This window comes from Lepisosteus platostomus, chromosome 2 (genome assembly GCF_059453375.1).
Source record: "Lepisosteus platostomus isolate fLepPlt1 chromosome 2, fLepPlt1.hap1, whole genome shotgun sequence".
In the NCBI taxonomy this organism is placed as follows: Eukaryota; Metazoa; Chordata; class Actinopteri; order Semionotiformes; family Lepisosteidae; genus Lepisosteus; species Lepisosteus platostomus.
Window position 1 is genome coordinate 72795624 of NC_142612.1, and position 22384 is coordinate 72818007.

At 40.8% G+C, this 22384-nt stretch overlaps 1 protein-coding gene across 1 annotated transcript; it reads right to left on the minus strand.

Annotated features, from left to right (window-relative positions):
- Positions 1-5384: 5384 nt before the first annotated feature.
- LOC148677062 (integral membrane protein 2C-like) lies at positions 5385-22364 on the minus strand. The gene is made up of 6 exons (XM_088617290.1): positions 22090-22364; positions 10812-10949; positions 10208-10396; positions 9354-9464; positions 8370-8520; positions 5385-7220 (listed from the first exon to the last, which is right to left on the minus strand). The coding sequence occupies exons 1-6, from the start codon at positions 22183-22185 to the stop codon at positions 7129-7131; spliced, it is 777 nt and encodes a 258-aa protein (XP_088473416.1). The 5' UTR covers positions 22186-22364; the 3' UTR covers positions 5385-7128.
- Between the last annotated feature and the right edge of the window lie 20 nt (positions 22365-22384).

The following is a 22384-nucleotide window of genomic DNA, read 5'->3' on the forward strand; positions in this document are numbered from 1 at the left end:
TTTTTTGTACTACTTATCGTCTGAGAGCTAGCTAAATAGCATTTCGTTATACCATATACCTGTAAAGGAACAAGTAATAGGTTTATTCCATGCTGAAAAAAAGAAGAAAGAGAACACAACGTTTCGGCCGTGGAGCCTTCTTCAGGTGTGAGAGAGACGGGGCAGTAGCAAAGGTAAAGTAGCGGGAGAACAAAGGTTGAGAGGGAGGAGGAGTGAGAGGCGGGAGCAGGGGACAGAAAGAGAGGCCAATCAAGAGGTGTGAAGTCAGAATGGGTGCAGAGAGGTGTGAAATGAAACTTCCAATGAATGGAGAAAATTTAAAAGAACAGTAGTCTGTCGTTAAGGGAAGGGAGAATGTGTGATCCTAGCTGCAGAATAATTTTAGTTTCGGTGGTCTTTCTGATGTATGAGTTCGGAAAACCGTCTTTGAGAACACAGACGGAGAGATTAGAGTGGTCGTGGCCGTCAGAGGTGAAATGAGAAACAATGGGCTTGGAGAGATCTTTAATCTTCACAGCCCTGACGTGTTCTCTGAAGCGGTCTCCGAGTCTCCTTCCTGTTTCCCCAATGTAGATGGCTGGGCATTTACTGCAAGAGATACAGTAAATAAGGTTGCTGGAGGTACAAGATGCTGTCTGGGTGATCCGGAATTGTCCTGAGGGGCCTTGAATGAGTGTGGTGGTGGCTGTGTACTTTAGCTCCTTTAGCAGCAACCTTTAGCAGGTTTTTCCCAGGAGGTCTCCCATCCAGGTACTGACCAGGCTCACACCTGCTGAGTGTCAGTAGGTTGTCATTTGTGAGTAGCAGGATGATATGGCTGCTGGCTGTAAGCTCAAAATGCTTAGAAATGTAAGAAATAAAAATTAATACAGAATTCATGTCCTGAATCTTAAACATTTACTTTTTGTATTGTTAAGCTTTCCTCAGTTCAATATTTTATGCAAAGTGTTCTTTAAAAAAAACAGTTTGATACTGCAAGCAGACAATTAGAACATAAATGAATAGGCAAGGAGAAATGTTATCTCACTGCAAACAAAGACACCTCACTACCCCAATCGTTTCATATTATGACTTTGAAATGTACTTTTAAAAAAAATAGCATTTGTGTGTTAGACCAGAGTAAGATAGACTATCCACTGAGCAGTAATGCAGAATTGGCCTGAAGCAGGCAATGTCAAAGAGATGTCCATCATTTAAAAGTAAAGGATTCAGGGGCTAAACCAAGCGGTTTAACCAGATAAGATCCCTGTTCTCAGTGCTGGCTGTGACACTGTTCAACTGTTCGAGTGCTGTGAGGTGTGGTGGCTTGAAAAAGCCAGCATACCCTCAGCTCACTGTGGCCTACAACTGGCCAGATGCCTACAAGCTCGCAGTGCAGTCAGTGAGAGCTGCATAGTGTCTGCAATTAAAGCTGACACTCCTGTATAGCATGTCCAAGACGTGCGTTACATAAAACACCAAAGAGATCTTGGGTAAAGGTGTTTAATCTGAGTACAGGCTGGGCACTATAAACCGGACCTTGCATGTAAGTGCCTTGGTCATGTGATCAGCAATCCCCAAGAAGCAGCTCTGGGGGTCAGACTGTAATAAGTTGCCCAGGGCTCCTTGGCTCATGGTGACACATGGGGACCTCGTGGGGACCTGCTAGCATGCAGTTCAGTCCAAGTAGTGGAATCACTCAAACTGAGAACTGGCTGTTGATTTCTAACTGAGTAAAAGCATAAAGAAATGCTGTGTATACAGTACATATGTTTTTGATTACGTATAAAAATTTTGGATATTGATTCAATGCTTTTGGTGTCATTTTAATTATTCATAATGGACTCCAAAAATACTCAAGTGATTTTGTTGCATAAGCACTAAATCACCTCACTGGTGAGAGTTGCATGGGTACAGATGAAATCTACTAACCTACCGTATGTCATAGAAGGTGAAAAGAAAGCAAAATGCAGCAAGGAACCAGTATTCCCTGTTTATTAATACCTTCATGCTAATTGTATGTTGGAGGCCTCGTCTAAGGACTGTCACTTCCCATCTGGGGTTTTCACAGCTATCAATTTGTAACTGCCTAAAAACAACCTGTTAAAGATAGCCCATGATCTGAAAAATCACAAGTCCCACCAGCTTGCAGACTGCAATCTGATTTCCACCCTTCCTGCAGGCTCATTCTGATGTGAATACATGCTAGCTGGACAATATACATCATGTTGCAAGTGTAACGGTTGGCGGTGGCTCTGTGGCTAAGGATCTGCGCCTGTGGCGCAATCCTACTCCGTTGGGCCCCTGAGCAAGGCTCTTAACCCCAGCTGCTCCAGGGACGCTGTACAATGGCTGACCCTGTGCTCTGACCCCAAGCTTTCCCCCTGTCTGGGAGTCTCATGGAGAGCTAGCCATGATATGCGAAAAGACGTATTCTTAATGCAAGAAATTGTATGTGGCCAATAAAGTGATCTTATCTGTAGGAGAAGTATTTGAGGCTTATGCTGTAGATGCCCTGACAGCCAGACTGGAACTCCAGTGAACATTTTTAGGATAATCTAGGATGACACATGGAATCTAAGATTCAGAAACCAGGGTCATAGTAACACTGAGTACACATGCTTGACCAATTTCCATTATCTTCAGAAATTTCCCCACAAATCTTGTAATGGGTAGACTGAGGGTCCAAATACCAGGTGGGGACAATGTGGTTGCACCCATAATAATACTGTATGCTTCATTCAGATCATTCCAGTGAAATGTCTTATGGCAGAAGGCAAGAATAACCTCCTGTAGCGCTCCCTGTCGCACCGCAGATGGATCAGTCTATTACTGAACATGCTCTTCATTTCCGCAAGCACGTCATAGAGGGGATGGGAGACATTGTCCATGATGGCCTCTAGTTTGGAAACCATTCTCCTCTCAGCCACTACCTCCAGGAGGTCCAGGTCAGACCCAATGAGACTCTGATGAGTTTATTCAGCCTGTTAGCATCCCCTGCTCTAATCCCAGAGCCCCAGCATACCACCACATAGAAAATGGTCGCCACCACCGACTGATAGAACATATGTAGCATCTTACTACACACATTGAAGGACCTGAGCCTCCTCAAGAAGTAAAGTCGGCTCTGACTCTTCTTGTAGATGGCCTCTGTGTTCTTAAGCCATTCCAGTCTATTGTCGATGAGCACTCATCTCAAAGGAAATCCAGGTAATAAAAGAGAAAGGAATCAAGACTGTTTGTGTGGCAAATCAGGTCAAAAAAGGTCTTGACTAAAACCAGAACCTTCATTGAACATAACCTAATGATAGTATAGCATTCCCTGCTTAAAAAGTAGGCTTCTGTAGAATGTGAAGATAATTCTGACACAAAACAATTTGAATTGGGCTAGGAGTTCAACATAAGGAATGTCTACAATGACAGTGTTTTAATTTATTTAAATTGTTTTAGTATTGGCTGTCAGCAATAAAAACAAAATAACTTGTTTTACATATGGCTTGCAGAAGCACCTGTAATTTGTATTTGGAAATCAGTACAAACTCTATAAGCCTACAAGAAGACTGGGTGGTACTCACAACTTGCAGATAACATCAGGCTCAAGGAAATTCAGCCCATGAAAATCATGACACTTCTACAGATTATAAAACACAAACAATGGTGTGCATGAAAATGGATAGTTTCAAATCACATTTACAGTACATAACATTCATTTTCAGTTTTCCTTCATAACCAATAAAGCTGAGGAATTCTGTTTCTTTTGATGCTAAAATCCTGTACTGCCATTGCTCATGGAGCTTAATATTAAAATGTGCTTCTAACAGCACTTTTGTGCATGTCATTTAAGCTAGGATACTCACTTGTTATGAAGGTCACTTTCAGAAAACAAGCAAGGCGCTTTGAACTCCAAAAACACCTCACAGAGTCTTCCCTCCCCTCCGTCTAGATTAACTGAAATACCCTTCAGTTCAGCGTAGAGTCTTGCCAGACATTTTGGGTGCACATTTGCACGTCTTAACAGCAAATGTACTGCGGAGAGGAGCAGTTAATGGGTTAATCCAATTAGAACATATCTGACACAGTCATATTCTGGGCTATATTCAGAAGATGAAGGAGCAACACTTAATCACCCTGAACTCTGGCATGAAAATTCAGTGTTACATTGAGGGGGTGCAGTATTAACACTAGTTAATGTCCAATATGCCCCACACATATGCTTTTACAGTCTATCATTTGCCTCTTACGATGTCAAGGCAGATGTCCTCTGCTCAAGCACCAAAATGGCATATGCACTTTCTAAATTCGACATCACAAATGAAATCCGTAAACAAATGACGCGTTTCTTTCCTTTTCGAAAAGAACTGAAAATGCAGGTTTTTCACAAAGCAAGGTCTTTCTTTTTGCAGCTGAATGTTAAGAGGCTTCTTCAGAAGAGAAGGTTATCGAGTTGAGATGCACAAAAGAATCACAAATACTTTTAAATGTATCCACCTTTTTTATACATAATCCACATCGTCGAAATATCTTAACAGTTCAGTAAAACAAGAAGTCTCAAATATGGAAGCGCAGCAGATAGCAATCAGTTGTCAAAACGTTCTTCAACAATAGTAAAAGTAGGTAGCTGCGTCAGCATGCGTAGGCTGCAAAGGAACTAGTTAAAGGTTTATTAACATGCTGCAAACAGAAGAAAGAAAACACACAAAGCAAATTGTAGTGAAACTGAATGGGCATGTTGACAATGCATGCATTCATACAAATAACTGCCACTGATAGTGCATTTTAAATACTACATTTCCGTTTGAAGGACCTATGCATGCAGTGGTAATGACACCATATGGCTAACCATCTGTCCAGTTTCTGATTTGTGTAAAAAAATTATTAACGTCTGTTCTAAGCCTGCAGCATGCATAGTAGCAGTTTTTTTTTGCAACTCTGCTTTTGCAACTCAGAGAACTGAATATACAGTAAGCAATTACTAAGAATGAATTTTGTATCTATAGAATGCATAATTTCTGCTCCATTTTGTAAAGCGATTCCTTGCAACTGCATTTGTATTTGTTTACAAGGTTAGTCTGCTGTCCTGTCACCAAAACCACACATTTCATACACGTCCTGGTTATGCAGATAATTTATTTCAATTGTATCTGAAGAATGATGAAACAACAGCCTTCCTGAACAGTTGCAGAAACCAAGATGAAGTATAATGATTTAGAAAACTGGTTAAGCCACAAATTAGACTCCAAAATCTCTTCAAACTCAAAGGACTTCAGCAATCCATATAAAGTCTCTTTGTCTCTCTTGTGCCACGTATGACAGGGAGATCATCCAAACTCTTCATAGAAAATGTCCCAACCTAGAACTGAACCAAGAGCTGTCACTTCATTAGTGAAACACACAGTCCAAGCCAGTAGTATTTACTTCTTTATTAATAGATAAGGATTACTAGCAGACAAAAGTAACAGACGGGTTGAAGGTTTCATATACAGACATTTAATACTAAATTCCCTTACAATAGCAATTACTTTAGTTCATCACTGAACTAAGGCTTTTTTCCCATAGTATTATAAAATGTTCGTACAGTGCAGGATCTGGGGAAACAAACATGCAAACTGAAGAAAACCAAAGACAAAAACAAGTCTTAATGACCAAAAAAAACAGGGATAAAGTGAACATACTCAAAAAATGTACAGGGGAACATTCCCAATATCAGAACCTCAACAAGGAGTGAAACTGGCACTAGTTCTCTAAACTGATGGCTACAGATTTGTAAATGAAAACATGAAACCATTAATGTGGATATAATGCCTGGTTTCTTGCACTAATTAGGTACATGTGGGACTCCATGAACCAGGGTCTTTTGGGCACGTTCAGTACCTTATATGCTGTTGAATGCTCACCTGGTAAAATCAGAAATTTGTTTTACTTTGCTAATGCCCAGCGGATCAAACAGGGCCTGACTAAGTTCCGGTCTTAAGAGGAGGGAGGGAGAGAGAAAAGCGGTGCATTTTGAAAAGTATCAGCACGATAAAATAGGACACTAAAATCACGCAATAAGAAATTGGGGGGAAAAAATGAAGTTGGTTGACTATTCAGAAGCGGTTACAAGGATACATAGAAATAGGGGGAAAAAAACGAAAAAGGAATTAAGGGACGGCAATTATTTACTGTTCAATGGATGCCTTTAGTTTATTGAACACCACTCTTAACCAAAATAAGTGATTACCAAAGTTTTTTTTTGTGGTAATAAAGATACCAAACATTTCCCTTCAGGACATTTTCTTAGTCAAAGAAAGGATGTTACAACACCTAAAATCCACACTTTATGCACCACTATTGGCTGCCCTCCTCCTTTGACAAAAGCAAATCCCATCAATTCTTTAAAATGTAGCCACATGTTCAGCCAAATGAAAGACGTAACCAATTTTTGTCCCTTATATGTCAGTATAATTTCTTGATATATAATATATATATATATGGTGATGTAGAACTCCGGATCTAAATATCTAGAAAATCATGCTTGTTTCCCACCATAAGAAAATAATTCTGATGGATTTAATGGGACAAAGACAACTGTATAACAGGTCAATCGAGTTGGAAGAGAAGAAGGACATAGTGTTTTTTTCTTATAAAAATGTGAAAAACCAAAAGAAATAAATCTAAAAAATAAATTGTGCTCACACAAAAATTAACATTTAACAAAATGTGCTGCAAAATATGCATTGCGAATCTGCACACAGAAGAGTCTTATTACTGTCTAAAAAGTGCACTAAGTTTCCTATGAAGGAATTAAAGCAAAGACGAGAAAAAAAACAAACAAATGGAACCTTTTTTGGTTCAAATCTGACAGTGTTTAACCCTGGTAGTACAATGCTGGAATCTAACTCCTTGTTAAATTTTACAGCATACTTGTTCAACATACTAAATGTTGCTTCGAAAAATAAAAAAACACTCAAAAATGCCATGTGTGTCTTGTAACAAACTACAAAAAATAGTGAGACAGAAACAAATTCTAAAATAAGACAAACTAAATCAGAGTAGACAGAACTCCCCAAAAACAAGGTACAATACAACGCTTAAAGTGCAGTTAACAAAACACACAAGAGATGGCTACAGTATCAGTTTTTTCACATTGGCAAAAGAACCAGCAAAGTGTTAGGCCTTATCGCAGATCACAGTTTCTACCACAAAAGTGTTCTCAAAGTGACGAATCCTGTGGCATTTTTGTACTTCACGCTTATCAATACCTGCAGAAGAGAAAAGGCAGAAAATTAAAAGAAAGCCAACTGCAAGATACTTTTTTAAACCACCCAGTAAAATAGTCCTCCTCACCACTAACATTTACTAAATATAGATATCTTAAAGCTAAGTCTTTTCAATCCAAATACCCATGGTTTAGGAGCAACTACATTTACCAGACCACAAAATTCAAAAGTGAAAAATAGGGTATCTCTGGAGTTTCTTTCATTTTATCCATGAAAAGCCATTTTAACCACAGAAGCTAAAAATGTGACACCATATTCTGCTGCAGTACTGATGTCAGTTTTGAAAATTTACCCAACACTATCGAATACTAACCCTAACTATAACATGAAAAATGATATTTTACAATTCTACTGTGATAAGTATTTGCTTCTTACCTGGAAGGAAATAAACTGAAAAGAATTGGTTTATCATTGAGATCAGCCCCAATTTTAAACAGATGAATGCACGACTGATAGGTTGTGTTACAAAGACAAAGACAAAGATGACTATTTTGTGTCTTGCATGATTTGCAATTAAATATCAAAGTATACTGTAACAATATACCAGGCTTCTTAAAAAAAAAACAGCATCAACTCAAGTTCTGCTGAAAATTTAGTGATGGTTATTTCCAAATTGCCTGATGGCCCGCACTATGGATTGGGTGAGCAGTTCCTCATTCTCCCTGGTCATAGTCGATAGCAAAACAAAGTTTTAACAAAATTAAAACTTCTGATTTGGCAGAAACCATGAATATCCCAGTTAAGATTTAAATTTGCTGCACAGTCTGTAATCTCAAGTAAGACATTCCTCTTCTCTCCATCTGTGCAAACTTGAAAACACAAAGAGGATGTCTCATTTAGCTGGCTGTACGCTTCACCATTATCTATTGCGCCATCTGGTATGTAAGACTATCAGACTGTGAAAAAGGGTTTGTTGCACTTCTGCAGTTTAGCTCATGTGTCTGTGTCGAGACGATTTGTCATCCCATTACTCATTAGAACACTGGCATCGGTTCAGTCAGATATCACAGGCCTCCTGGTCAGCACTGCTTCAATTAAACAGAATTTACCCTGACAGGCAGTGGTAAGTGCTGGCCTGGTGGTAAGTCTGCCTCAGCAGATTCTCCAAAACAATCAATAAAGATTTCTTACGTCTCCTGCTGCTCCTGCGTTTCAGCCGGTAAGTCTCCTTCCCATTGCACAGACGGTAAATGAAGGCCCCCAGCTGACGCATGTTATGGACCCTCCCAGTGACGACCATTTCCTCCTGGATGATGTACGTCTGTGGCAAGTACGTCCCCTTCTGGAAAGAGGCAGGTACAATCCATTCCATCATGCGTGTTTGTGGGAAACGGCTCCCGAGTTACATGGGTGCTGAGCAGCTCAAATACTTTATAGTGAGGTTACGCTAGAAATGTCCTGGATTTTTTTCATGTGTTGAGCTCATATGGAGGGTTGTGGGGGAGCCGGAGCCTATCCTGGCAAGAAACACGCTCAAGGAGGGATACATCCTGCTCAGGACAGCAGTCCATCGCAGAGCTCATAGGCACTGGGCAGTATATAGTCACAACAACAGTTATTATCTCTTCCCAACCTAAAATAAATACCAAGCTTGGACTAGAGGGCAAGGACTGCAGACATTTTATTTGTGCACTGTCTCAGAGTAATCCATCCGTTTTCTAACCACTTTATCCAACATAGGGTCGCAGGGAAGCAGGAGTCTCTTGCAGCAAGCAAGTGGCGGAAGGCAGGATACAGCCTGGATGGGACGCCAGTCCATCACAGAGCACACACAGACACAAACATCTGTGTTTGTGGACAATTTCCCAGAAGCCAATTAACCTGCCAGTATGTCTTTGGACAGTGTATGGAAACTGGAGCACCTGGAGGAAACCCATGTTTATTCTCCTCATGTTCACAACACGATATACACACATATAGCACCCAAGGAACTGAACCCAGTGGCCTACTGCTGCAAGGCAGCAATGCTCTCCACTGCGCCACAGTGCCATGTTATTTCTATACATCATATATAGCTAATTTGCTTAGCTGCAATGTTGTCTTAGAGAAATTTTTCTTTGAAATAAAATGTTCCTGTCACTAAACATTCATGCATTTTGAAAACTATGTCTGTACCTTGACATTTATCAGCAGCTCCCAGAGGTTCCGCGGAGGCATCACGATGGTGGTGTTGAGCTCGATGACATAGCACTTGTCCAGTGCAATGTCATGGTAGGCTGTCAGACCCTGCAGGAAGAGAGAGCTGTTCAGGTTGGGCAATCATGGGCAACGCCTTAGCAACATAAAAGTCAAAGTTTCCACAGGAAAATACTGCAGATCATTTTAAAAGGAAGCTGTGATGCTACAAAAACAAACATGCAGCTGCAAATCCAAGCTGACTTGAAACGCCCGTACCACAAGGTACTGTGGATGCACCTCTCCGCCAGAGCCTTCTCCACGCACTGGGAGTGCCATGCAAGAGAGCTGGCCCTAGTAGGAGGGGTGGCACATATGTTACAGGCGACCCTGTAGGCTCACAGTCGCCTGGCAGACTACAGGAGCTGCTGTGAAACCAAAAGCCATGGGAATCTGCACCTGCTGAAGCCTACCAGCGGAGCTCAGCCATTTGTGTGCTGCTGTATAGAGGAGCCCGGAGACGAGGCGCAGATTCACACCAGCAGTGCTGCAACTTTACATCTTAACTGAGACTGCACTGCACCACACTACACTCAGATACACGTTATATCACTTGAAGCCTCCAACTTTCTCACTTTAAAACCCAAGTCTTCGAAAGCTGTCAAAAAAAGCAATCTCATGTATATATACCAAGAAGGAAGAGACAGAACACACCACCACCGAGCTCACTTTGCATTCACAGTCTCTGAAATGAAAATGTCGGTTAAACAAATTGTTACACTGTAGAAGTAAAGACTTTTCAGCAGCCAGCAGAGGAAAAGCAAGGCCAGAGGAGGGCTGGGCGAGAGACTCACCCTGTGAAAGTCGTGGATGATGTCGGCAGGATCGCTTCCTCCGAAGTGAGGCACGGGGACGTTGATCTGCTCGTAGTTGTCGTCGATGTAAATGCCCACGTTCTCTTCCAGCTCCTGACGGCCTCTGAGTGGGGCGTAGACGGAGTCCTCGTACAGCACACGGCAGTGGAACATGTTCTCCTGCGGGACCTGCAGTGCCGCACGGGAAAGAAAGCTCAGGCCCGGCCACGCCATGCCACACCGGGAGGGGAGGGGAGGGGCGGCATCCCAGTCTCGCAGGCCTCCCCACCAGGGAATTCAAGCTCCAAGGGAAGCAGTCGGCAAGGCTCGGCTTTCAGAAAACTTGTGCAAGACGCCGATGGATACATGCCTAATTGCAACATTCAGAATTTGGCTCTTACAGTGTGAAAACTTGTAAATGAGAAGAATCTCATTGAAACCACTGTAGCTGTATGCTGAAGTGTTTGTGGTGCCCTGCGCTAAAAAAGCATAAATAACATGCAAAAAATATCCCCCTACGCAACCATTGCAAAGTCTATATTTCTTAACCCCTCAAAAATGAAACAGAAAGGCACAAAAAAGGCTGGAAAGAGGCCATGCTTACCTGAGCAATGAAGTAGTACCTGTAGACATAGATGGACGCCAGCACAAGACCAGACATAAAGAGCACCAGCCCAAAGGTCAGGCAGCAGAGGCCGTTCAGTGAGGACTTTTTGGGGCGGATGGGAAGAATCAACTCTTCCTGAAAAATCATGAAAACCAAACAGATTATCATATTTGGGAACAGACATGTTAAACGCAGAAGCTCGTGTTTCTTGTCAAACTCCGATATGGAATTCTTTAACCGTGGTCAAATTCAAATTTGATGTTTAATTAGTGAAAGATCAAAAAGAAAAACAGGCTGGACATGACTGTACCTTTGCATAAGTTCTTAAAGTTGTTGCAAAAGTCTTGCTGTGGTGAAAGGGAACAAATTCCAATATACCAAAACCAAATAACCACTAATTAAAAAAAAATAGTTCCCATTTTCTGAATGGGCTAGTAAATTGAATAATATACTGTAAACCTTTTCTCACACTTTCAAGTGGAAGTTTTATATATAGCACAAAAAGGTCTTTTAACTGTTCTCTGTGGAACTTCAAAGAGTTTAAAGTACTGTATCACTCCAGCAAACTGCATGACTTAAGCTTTATTACAATACCAAAAAGCACTGCATTTCAGTTTCAGGCCCTTGACAAGGTTCAAAAGTGAAGTGCCCAGCCCCTCTGCCTCAAGCAACACAAGCACAACTTATTGTGACTCCTGGCCAATGAGCTGCTTTACATCATAGCTTGCTTAATATATGAATCAACATTTATCTACACCTGTAGGTGTGTGTTCACACTTAGAAACACCACACTCATGATTACCAAGCCTACTGCAGTTGTATCAAACAGCTTCCTATTTTTATAAAGATGGATATTTCATACCCATGCAGCATGTAACGCCCACACAGTCACGCATTAATACCAAATCCTGCTCCATGGCAAGGTGACCATCTGGGATTCTGTTCCTACTTTCTAAGCTCTGGTTGCAGGGGAAAAACAATCATATATAAAACATTTTGGATTTCTAGAAAGTAATCAGTTAGACCCAGTGCTTTAAGTGGGGAAAAAAAGAACTGTAGATACTCATTTCGCCAATCTTCCAAAATCTTAATGGTGGTAAATAATGTTCGTAAGCAAACAGACCTGTTTATCAGTTGAACTACTGGTAAAAATAACAGAGATGCCTTGTCTTTCGGGACAAGCTGGAAGGATAGAAATGGCCTTGTCGAGTTACCTTTAAAAAAAGGAAAAACTGATTCTCATGTTCAAGAAGAGCTAAAAACAAATTTCCAGAAAATCAAAATGACTGGATGGAAACAAACTTGAGAATTCTTACTGTTCTTTATCTCAACACAAGGCATTAAAACACAGGATTAACTTGCAACCCTGTACGACTGTGTTCAGTATCATCACAGATTATAATCAAATGTGTTTTGAATTGAACATGATCAGACCATGAACAGAAGTTATTAGGGAATTTAGGTCTGTGAACTGTGCACAACAACTGCCAGTACTTCCATATCTGACAGTACCAGCCAGATGCAAAAGCACTGGTTAGGCCTAGGTATCACTTTTCTCTGAGGGAAACTTCAGTATTAGAAAATACTGACACCTGCTGGTGAATAAATGGCCCTGCAATGGCTGTATTAGCTGCTATTTTCTGAAGTCATGACAAAAATGGCAAAGATCCCATGCAAAAACAGCTCACTGCTAATGCTAATTGGTAATGTCTATACAATGACAAATTACTTTGGTATCAACAGAAGTTTCTAAGAAAACAAAACGTTTAAGCACATGGGGTTCCAGATTGGCTCAACCAGCAAAGGTGCTTGCTCGGAGTGGAGAACGAGAAGGATCATGGGTTCGAGCCTGGGTTATAATAATAATAATAATAATAATAATAATAATAATTGCTTACACTTATATAGCGCTTTTCTGGACACTCCACTCAAAGCGCTTTACAGGTAATGGGGACTCCCCTCCACCACCACCAATGTGTAGCATCCACCTGGATGATGCGACAGCAGCCATAGTGCACCAGAACACTCACCACACATCAGCTATCAGTGGGGAGGAGAGCAGAGTAATGTAGCCAATTCATAGAGGGGGAGTATTAGGAGGCCATGATTGGTAAGGGCCAATTGGAAATTTGGCCAGGACACCGGGGTTACACCCCTACTCTTTTCGAGCAGCGCCCTGGGATTTTTAATGACCACAGAGAGTCAGGACCTCGGTTTTACGTCTCATCCGAAGGACGGCGCCTGTTTACAGTATAGTGTCCCCATCACTATACTGGGGCATTAGGACCCACATGGACCACAGGGTGAGCGCCCCCTGCTGGCCCAACTAACACCTCTTATGTCAAGCGGTACTCGGAACAAGGCAAGATTAGTCAGCCAGGGTCTTGGCACTCAGTAACCCCTGAGGTGCTCACAGGCTTGTGGTGCTGTTAATAATATTTCATTAAACTTATATAGTGCTTCTTGGACACTCCACTCAAAGCGCCTTACAGGTAACTGGGACTCCTCACAACCACCGCCAACGTGTAGCCTCAACATGGATGACGCAATGGTAGCCAAATTACACGACACATTAGCTGTTAGGGCACAAGATAGCAAAGTAATGAAGCCAGTTCATAGACAAGGATAATTAAGAGGCCATGATTGGTAAGGGCCAGGGGGACACCAGAGTAACACCTCCTACTCTTTTTGAGGGACACCCTGGGATTTTTAGTGACCACGGCGAGTTCTACTTCTCTGTCACTCTGTTGCTTCACTAATCAGTGCCGAACCTCCAGTGAGCCGCTGTGCTGCCTGTGATGTATTAAAAGACAAGTCGCTCAAAGATGGGACGGCCTGACACTCCCTCAGCCTCTCGGGGTTCACATCGTGACAAAACACGACTCGCTGTTCCAATTCACTGGCCTATAAAAAAAGTAACCCACAGTCCTACATCTTTCGAGCTGACAGAAATAGATTTCATCTTCGGCCATTCCACCCCTTTAGCCGTTTTGAAGGGTGCGAAAGGTAAGTCTAAGGTCCTGCAAGTCACTCCAGCGATCGTTTGGCAGCTCTGTGTGATGACGTGGATACACGACAGCAAAATTTCAACTAGGAAGAATAAATAAGGCATCCTCCTTCAGACCACCAACATAAATCATCGTCAGTAATATTATGTAAATTATTGGCAGGCTGAGAAAAGTGTGAAACTATTTTTGTGCTGCCAAATCAGAAGTCTGCTACATTTTTTTTCATCCTTGGGGAAAAAAACAAGCTTTTTTCTATTACTAATCTGTCTGGAAGGCACACAGGAACAGAACTGACATCACAGAACCGCTGATGTTTTTTTTTTTTAAGTTGACACTAAACCTCAAGTGATCCTCCAGCAAAACACGATAAAGTTGTTTCCTGCGTTAAATGCATCATTCATGTAGCCGGAAAAGTTTTATTGGAAAGTTAACTTAAAATTGCTTCCGCATTTATGGGGGAAATTGCTCAATCTTCATTTTTGATCATTTCAACCATAAAGTCCATATGACTGGGGGGTCAGTTCCATCTGTATTTTTTACCTGATCACTTCTCTCCGATAAGAAAAAAAAACACATTACCTTTCCTATTTGTAATGAAGTCTTGACGACAGCAGATAGATACGACAAAGAGGCATACTACAGAACATATTTGGGAGACTAGAAATGCCACCATACCCAATCACCTTCTGCAACGCACCACTAAATTAACCATCACAATACATTTCTTTGAATGTCAGGCCATTCCATATTAAAAAGCACCTGACTTCCCTCTGTAGAAAATGTAATTAAGTTAGCAACATCATTCAAGGAAGAAGAAATAAAGTGAATAGCCCTTATTTCTGTTCCCTATTCTACATCCACTATATAAATGAATGATAATAGTTTGAGTGCACAAGCTATCAAATTTAATTATGCTCAGTATTATAACAGAATATAGCATGTACGTCTCCTACATTCTAACCACTGAATCCAATAATTAATGTTCAATTCAATTTCAGAGATACAGCTGAGCTCACAAAGTTCCAAATTGAAGAGAATCCATACACAAACGCATTCTGCTCCATAAACAGACAGGCTCTGGAAACACATTCCAGGCTACGCTGTCACGAGCAAAGAAAGCAAGGATAGACCTATATCCTGATATCAGCTGGTTTTAAACCTGGATGTTTGTGAGCTCAAATGTGCAGATTCAGTGTCCGTGTGCTAAAAAAACAATTAAAACACTTGCCTGCAAGCATAAATGTTATAGTGGAATAACTGTGGTAGAATCAGACTACTTGGCAAAAAGATTACCACTGTCATCAATGCACTCAATATATATCCAAGCTCTAACGGTTTTGTGGAGGTAAAACAAGTGCTTTGGGCAAAACATCAAGCAAATAGTACGCGTCGCTAAAATCTCAAGTGGCATAACTTATATACAGTAATAAAGAAGGATACACATGTAGCTCTGCCCTTGCCAGGATATGATCACACTTGCTCATGGGCTCAGAGAGGACACAGTGCCACACTAGACAGCAGGGAACACTGTCTAGTTTTAAACGGGGGCGAGATGCTGGAACTTGGTCACATCGGGATGAGCACGCGGGAGGGGCAGCCAGCGATGCCCTAGACGCGATCAAGGTAGTGCTGTACAGGCAGGCTGTCATCAATCCTTGCAGGTGGAGCTCTCCAGCTACAAGACACTCCTGCCTAGACCATGACACAGGGGACCATCCCATGCTGTTCCACACTCACCAGCATCCAGCGGGGCTGTGTACACAAAACCTTGAGTCATCCCTGTAGAGGACTTGGCTCCACCGCTAGCAAATCCACATGAGATGACTTAGTCATGCCTCCAACATACTGATGGACCAAAGGCACTGTGATCTTGACATGCGGGGTATATTGATTCCTTTCTTTGTTTATCTTCCTAGATCTTAACTAGGCTCAATGTACCACAGCTCAGTGATAATACCTCATCACCTGCTCCAACCAGCTCTTGCAAATGAAGTGGTTTAGTGCTTATGCAACAGTCCCAAGTCTCTTAACACTTTTAATCAAAATGACATCAAGTATCCAAAATGTGTATACTTTATTTCTTTAAAAAAAAACATGCACAAGCACGGTGATACATTTCTTTTAATGCTCACTATATCTATGGGAAAAAACAGACTCTAAGCCATTAAAGAATTGGCTCTACTGAGCTCACTAATTCAATACAGCTTGCAGAGGCAGTGCAGGGTACAGTCTGTTCAAAATCTTCCCTCAGCTTCATATTACAGCTTGCAATACAGCTTCAGTAGGCAAATAGCTTAGGAGCACAGTCAGAAAGGCTCTTTCAGGATGACGCTCAAGTCCTGCGTTTGATTTTGGCAAAATTGTTCGTAATGGAATGGTTATGTAACCTCTATTTTTTTTCTCCGTATTCTCTATAGAGGAATTAAGGTGAATTACGTACTGTATTTTCTTTTCAAAATGCTCAGTGTGATGTAGTTTTCAACTGTGTTTCAATTAGAATTTGAGCCACATTATTGGGCTTTGCTCATATCATTTTAAATTAATACTGAAAAAGCCTCATCATTCTTTGGATGGCTGTGTACATCTGTACCTTTTCTAAAATGTCATTCTACAATTACCTTTTCTTTTTTTGTACATTGTAAAAAAAATCAAAGTATCAATTTTGGATATATAATCCTTCAAAGAGCCTGTTGTATTACAGCTAGTGGGAGGTGTGTATACAGAGGCTTTCTGTAATCTATCTATAATTAAAGGTGGGAGTATTTACTTGATCCCACCCTTCAGCCTTGAGAATCATGCACATTGTAAATGCTCGTTAACACTTCAGGGTATTTGCAATTAATTTTGATCTTAAGTGAGACCATTTTTAAAGATAATAAATTTCATGTCATTAGTGTTTTCAGCATTTCACAACACATCTCCTTTTTAAGGGCAATTAGCAGTCATTATGTCTGGGCTGGATCCCAACATGAAAAAAAACATATCCACTGCTTTCTCAGTGCGGGATGCGCCATGATCTTCATTATAATTTTAAATAATTATTATGAACAACATCCCCAGTGTGTTGGAAAGAATATTGTTGCATCTCACTAGGCAATAATACACTTACAATGCAAGTTAAACAGGCACTGGGAACAGTGATCTGCATGAGAAATAAATCACTCGGGATCTGGTGTCGTTTTGTAACTAGCAAATATAGTATTCTTAATGGTGAAATGAAATTGTACTAAGTTTAAAAGGATGTCACGTGATAGACAAATAAACAGAAAAGGCCCTACAATGATTATTAACACAACACCAAGTCGAGCACGGCAAAGAAGCAATGTTAAATGTGAGGGGTTAGACCTTCAGTATACATGGTTATATAATGTCCCTCGTCTGATTGTGCAGTTTTTTACATGTGATTTTATTTGAACAGGTCTTTAGGAGACTGAGAGTCTTTATTATCCCCAAGAGGCAAATTGTTTCACAGCAGCAGGCAAAATAAAGAAAAACAAACAATACACATATACAGTACATGCACACAAAAAAATCCAATGTTGTGGCCACAAGAATGAATGAGAACTTGAACCTGTCTGTTTTTAAATGTGGAAATCCCAATCCGGTTTCTGGGGGGAGTCACTGTAATTCATGAAACAAATGGCGTGAATGGTCCTCTAGGAATTTGATATGCTGGACCTGGGACAATCCCAAAGGATCAGCACCAATGACTTCTTGGCACAGTCCGACAACACGGCCCAGTGTGTTCTTACTCCCCAGACTCAGATCCAGGATGACTTGTCTAGGTAGCAGAGGTCACAATTAAATACAGTATCTTGATGTTGACTTATCTGGTTAAACATTATTCAAATATTGCAGAGATTTTTATTCTAAATCCAATTAAAGTCCTTCACAGTCACTGGCAAATAATATTCATTGTAAACCACTTTCTTTTCTCGGCTGCCATTACCATGACAACAGTCTACACTGCTTTTGATGTGTTTAGTAACATTAGGCTTGAACACATGGTCCTTGACTATAATCAGAAATTAATACTATATAAAGACAGACAGTCAAACGCCCAATTACTCGGCTGTCAGTTCTAAAAAAAAGACATTGCACACAAAAAATGAGAACAACGTATTCCGGCTCTGAAACGAGCAAACAAGGAAGAACCCAGAAGCTTTGAGGCAGCGGTTTTCATGGTAACCCTTTTGCTTCAGCTCAAGGACTTGAGCTCTGACAACAGCATGGATCCCCAGCCAATAGGAGACAGGGTTACAACATATGAGCAAGCTAATGTACTGTATCAAGGTAGAACATCATTTCCATGATTGAAAATAGAAACTCGAGTCCACGGTGCATGCTGGTATTGCAGAATTCTGCCATGTATTCCGCAGTGGCATTTGCCTCTGTCTGACCAAATATACATTAGCGCTTATTAAATCATTTCACATTTCTAAAAGACTGTATTAAACCATTTAAGAGAACTATAATCAACAACATTATTTTAAAAGTCGTTTGTTAGAAAGCGTGACAAAGTAATGCAGGACAAATACCCACAGAAAGGCTCACATTCTCAATGGGTACGTGCTTAAAGAACAGTTAAGAATAAGCCATGAAGGCATCTGTTACTTATAAATGGACCGTTTTAGTGATGTACTGTGTAGATTATTGAAAGGCAAAGCTGGGCCAGGGATACGCGATTACCAAATGAAGCCTTTATTTTCAATTTCACTGTATACAGTGCTTCCTTTTAACAAGAACAAACCTTTTTCTTTGCCAACTGGCCTATTATGAGAGGCAGCTACAGCAAGTCCCACATCGTATAACCCAGTGTTTAATTTGAATGGTGTCATGTCCTGCTGCCCTTTGAGCCAAGCAGTACCACGACAGGATTGATCAGAACGACTTTCTTAAGAGGGCCTTCCAATTGGCTCAAACGTCTGGTGCTTGCCCGAGCCCAGTTTTATCTCTGAGGTTGCAGGTTCGAGCCAGAATGTGACTTGATCCCTGAAGTGGAGGTACATATTCTTCCCAGCGTCACCTAGAGAAGAACAAGGTCATTCACATAGGGCTGTTGTGGCCTCAGAGACACAGCGACCCCTACTGGTGTATGAAACTGTCAACAAAAGATGTGCGTCATCTCCGTTCGATGATGAACTGCTGCCCCAGGGCTCTGCAGCCCGTGATGTGTGACAAGATTACTGTCTTGAAGGTGGAGTTTACTAACACTCTCTCATTTCCAGTGCACAACTGTGCAGTGTGTAGCTGCAACCAGCGACACGACAAACAGTTCCTTATTCCAAAAGAGGGGGGGGGTTAACAACTACAATCACCAATGTTTTTTTTAAATAAATGAGTTGTATGACCTGGTGGAACCCAAGTGGGATACATTTAAATTCACACATCACAGAGGATTTTTCAGATCATGAATCCTAGTGAATCCAGGGGTGGGGGAAAAAAGTAAAAAGTACTGTAATAAAATGCTGTAATTCAAAATTGAGAAAGCATCGTGTAAACAGGCTGTAGTAATTAGTCTACTATCAATAAAAATGAGCTAAAACAAGAGCAGGAAAATTTAAAACAGACTGATGGAGTGGGAGTGAGAAAACACTTGCAGCTTATTTCTATTTCTCAAACCATTGAGCCATGCTGCCTTAGGCCGGGTGATAAATGTGCTGCACTAAGGAATAATCAGAATGTGCATAATTATGATGAGTGCATATAATCAAGTACTGTATGTTTATTATTGCACTATTGTGTGTATAACTGAGTTTTAAGGATAAGAAATACAAGGAGCATCCTTCCTTGCAAAAGAAAAAGAAACCCAGAATAAGAGGCACTGGTCTTAAAGCACAGTTGGCGATTCCAAAATCAGTGGGCATAAAAAAATGTTTTGGGGAAAAAAAAAACTTTAATATCCAATATTGGGTTAAAAGACATTCCCCCTATTTCTCACCCAGGTGGTCCCATGTATCTTTGAAGGCTGACATTTACAGCGGTGAAAATCTGTACAGTATAAAGATCTAGAAAATCAATCACTGAGCTAGAGCACTGGTTCTCAATTCTGCATCTAGAGTGCTTTCAGCTTTTAATTAAAGTGAAAGTGGTCTGTACGTAATATGAACCCTGTGCTAATTAGAGAAATTCACGACTGCCATGAACCCATTCAACTTAAGCAGAAGGAAAAGCACTTACTCGCTGTGGGTGATGGCCAGTACACGGTCATTTCCACCTGTGTTCATCAAGTGATCACTTATTAAGAACTATCTAGTCAAAAAAGGAGCAGTTAGAAAGCTGTGGGGGGGCTGCATTGAGGTCTGTGCTAAGGCAGTTGGAAATAGTGCTTTTAGGGTATTTTTGCAAAAAATAGTGCAAAAAATTGAGTGCAAAAAAAAGTCTAAACCTGTAAGCAGATCAGATACAGATACCAATCAGCACAAGTGATTAAGGGCCCAGAATAACAACCAGCACACACAGTGGTACTACAGAACCAGGATGAGGAATCACTGAGCTACAACATGGCCAAATATTCACAGCCATCCATCTGTCATCAGAAAGCAGTTTATTCCAGGAAAGGCAGGAAAACACCCTGAATGGGTGATACACGCGCAAAGGGACACTTTAGAGATGCCCTCTAACTTCGCCAGCATGTATCTGGAATGTGGAAAGAAACCTGAACACACAGGGAAAATGCCAAACACACACAGACAGAAGGTGCCCCACTCTGCAATCGAACCCAGGACCGGAAGAATGCCAAGGCAGCAGTGTTCAACACACCACAGCAGCACGATGCCTTAGTCACCATCATGTTGCAAAATGCCACAATTATGAAACCTCAACCGAGTATAAGATTTTATATAAAGCATCAAGCCGTCTATTTGCAGTGCTTCCTGTGTGGGTGTAGTTCGGCTGTCTTCAGGTCCCCTGCAGAGAATGACAAGTCTGACTCGTTTCTTCATGAAGGAACTGTTTACTCAGTGTGATTAAAATTGTTACAGACACAAGCTGACATAATGAGGTCTTTGTGAGCTACTTTAATGCTTTATTCACTGCAGTAAGGCTGCTACACTGCAACATTTACACATAATAGTCACTGTAGTTTTTTTTTTTACTTCTGCTATACATCCATTTAGGTCACTATGATTGGATATAGTAATACACATAATGTATGCTACAACTTTCAAAAGCTAAGGAAATACTCAAGCAGATTTCACAATGTACAGGACAGAGTATGTCAAGTCTTATTAGTAGGCCCTGCAGCTTTGCTTCAGTTTAAATTGAAAATATGATTAACAAACGACAACCTGAAAGCAAATGTGCCCACTCCCTTATCTCCCAATAAATCTATTATCCTATAATGAGATGACAGCTGCCCATCAGATATAAAAGATCAGTAGGTGCTTCTTTAAAAGTAACCAGTCTCTTACCGTTCCTCTAGAACCCTTAACACTTACACAAGAGCATTTACAGTGAAGATCACGGGAAATTCAACACCCTCAAGAACAAAAACAATGTAATGAGGGCAAATAAATGACGCAACCAGACGTATTTTTGCCCTTTTAGTTTCAAGCTCAGTGTATATTAACCGTTTTCACAGATATCTCGTCACATTAAAAGGGCCAAATGTATGTTGTCAGTAAGACAGGCATTATCACTATTTAAACCAGCAACATTTGTTGACTGCACCTAATTCGGTAAAACGAGCAATGTTCTAAATCCGAGACTGCAAATCAGAGTAAAAACTGCACTTACCATCTGCCATTTTGTCTGCTCTTCCTTGCAGTTTCTATTTATTTTTTCGGTTTGATAACAGTCAATCTCTATTACTTTCCATTTTAAAGACTTTAGTGAGAATAGAGGCGGAGTCAAGCCTAGTCTTTGCAGCCAGGTATAATAATATTTGACAGGGCTAATTTACTTAGTTGTTGCAACTGTTTTTTTTCTAGTGTTAAAATGCATTGCCTGTACTAAAGAGCATTTCTTTGTTTTGTTCTCGCTGTTTGTAAAAGAGCATCAGTCATCACAAAACGTGCGTTCAACCTCATTTTCAAAAGTAAGACTTTAAACCATCCTTCCTTTATTTTACATTTTATGTTCGAACCAAATAACATTTTTAAATTCAGAGATGAGTATACTGTTCTAATCCCACCGTGTTTTCGTTTCATAACTCCATTTAATTAAGACGATAAAACAGATTTTATTGAACACAGACGCTCTGCAGTACACCAAACGATTGAAAAAAAAATGAAAGAAAAAAAACCCACTCACAATAATTAACTTACATGCGGATGAGGTATGAGAATCTCCGTTTTCTCTCCATCTTTCTCATCCTTCTCGGTTTTCTGGCCAACGGATGGCTGAAAACTGATCTTCACCATGTCTAGCGCCTTCGGTGACCGACCGTTTCGATGAAATTGTTTCTTCGACTGCTGGAGATAAAGACTGAGGGATAATTTAATCTTTCTATCTCTCTCTCCTCACCTCTCCTCTCTCACCCTCTACTTACTAATTCTTGTCTCTAGGTTCGCTTTTGCTTTGATCTACCGGAAGTTTCAGGGTTTTTTTTTTAAAAAAATC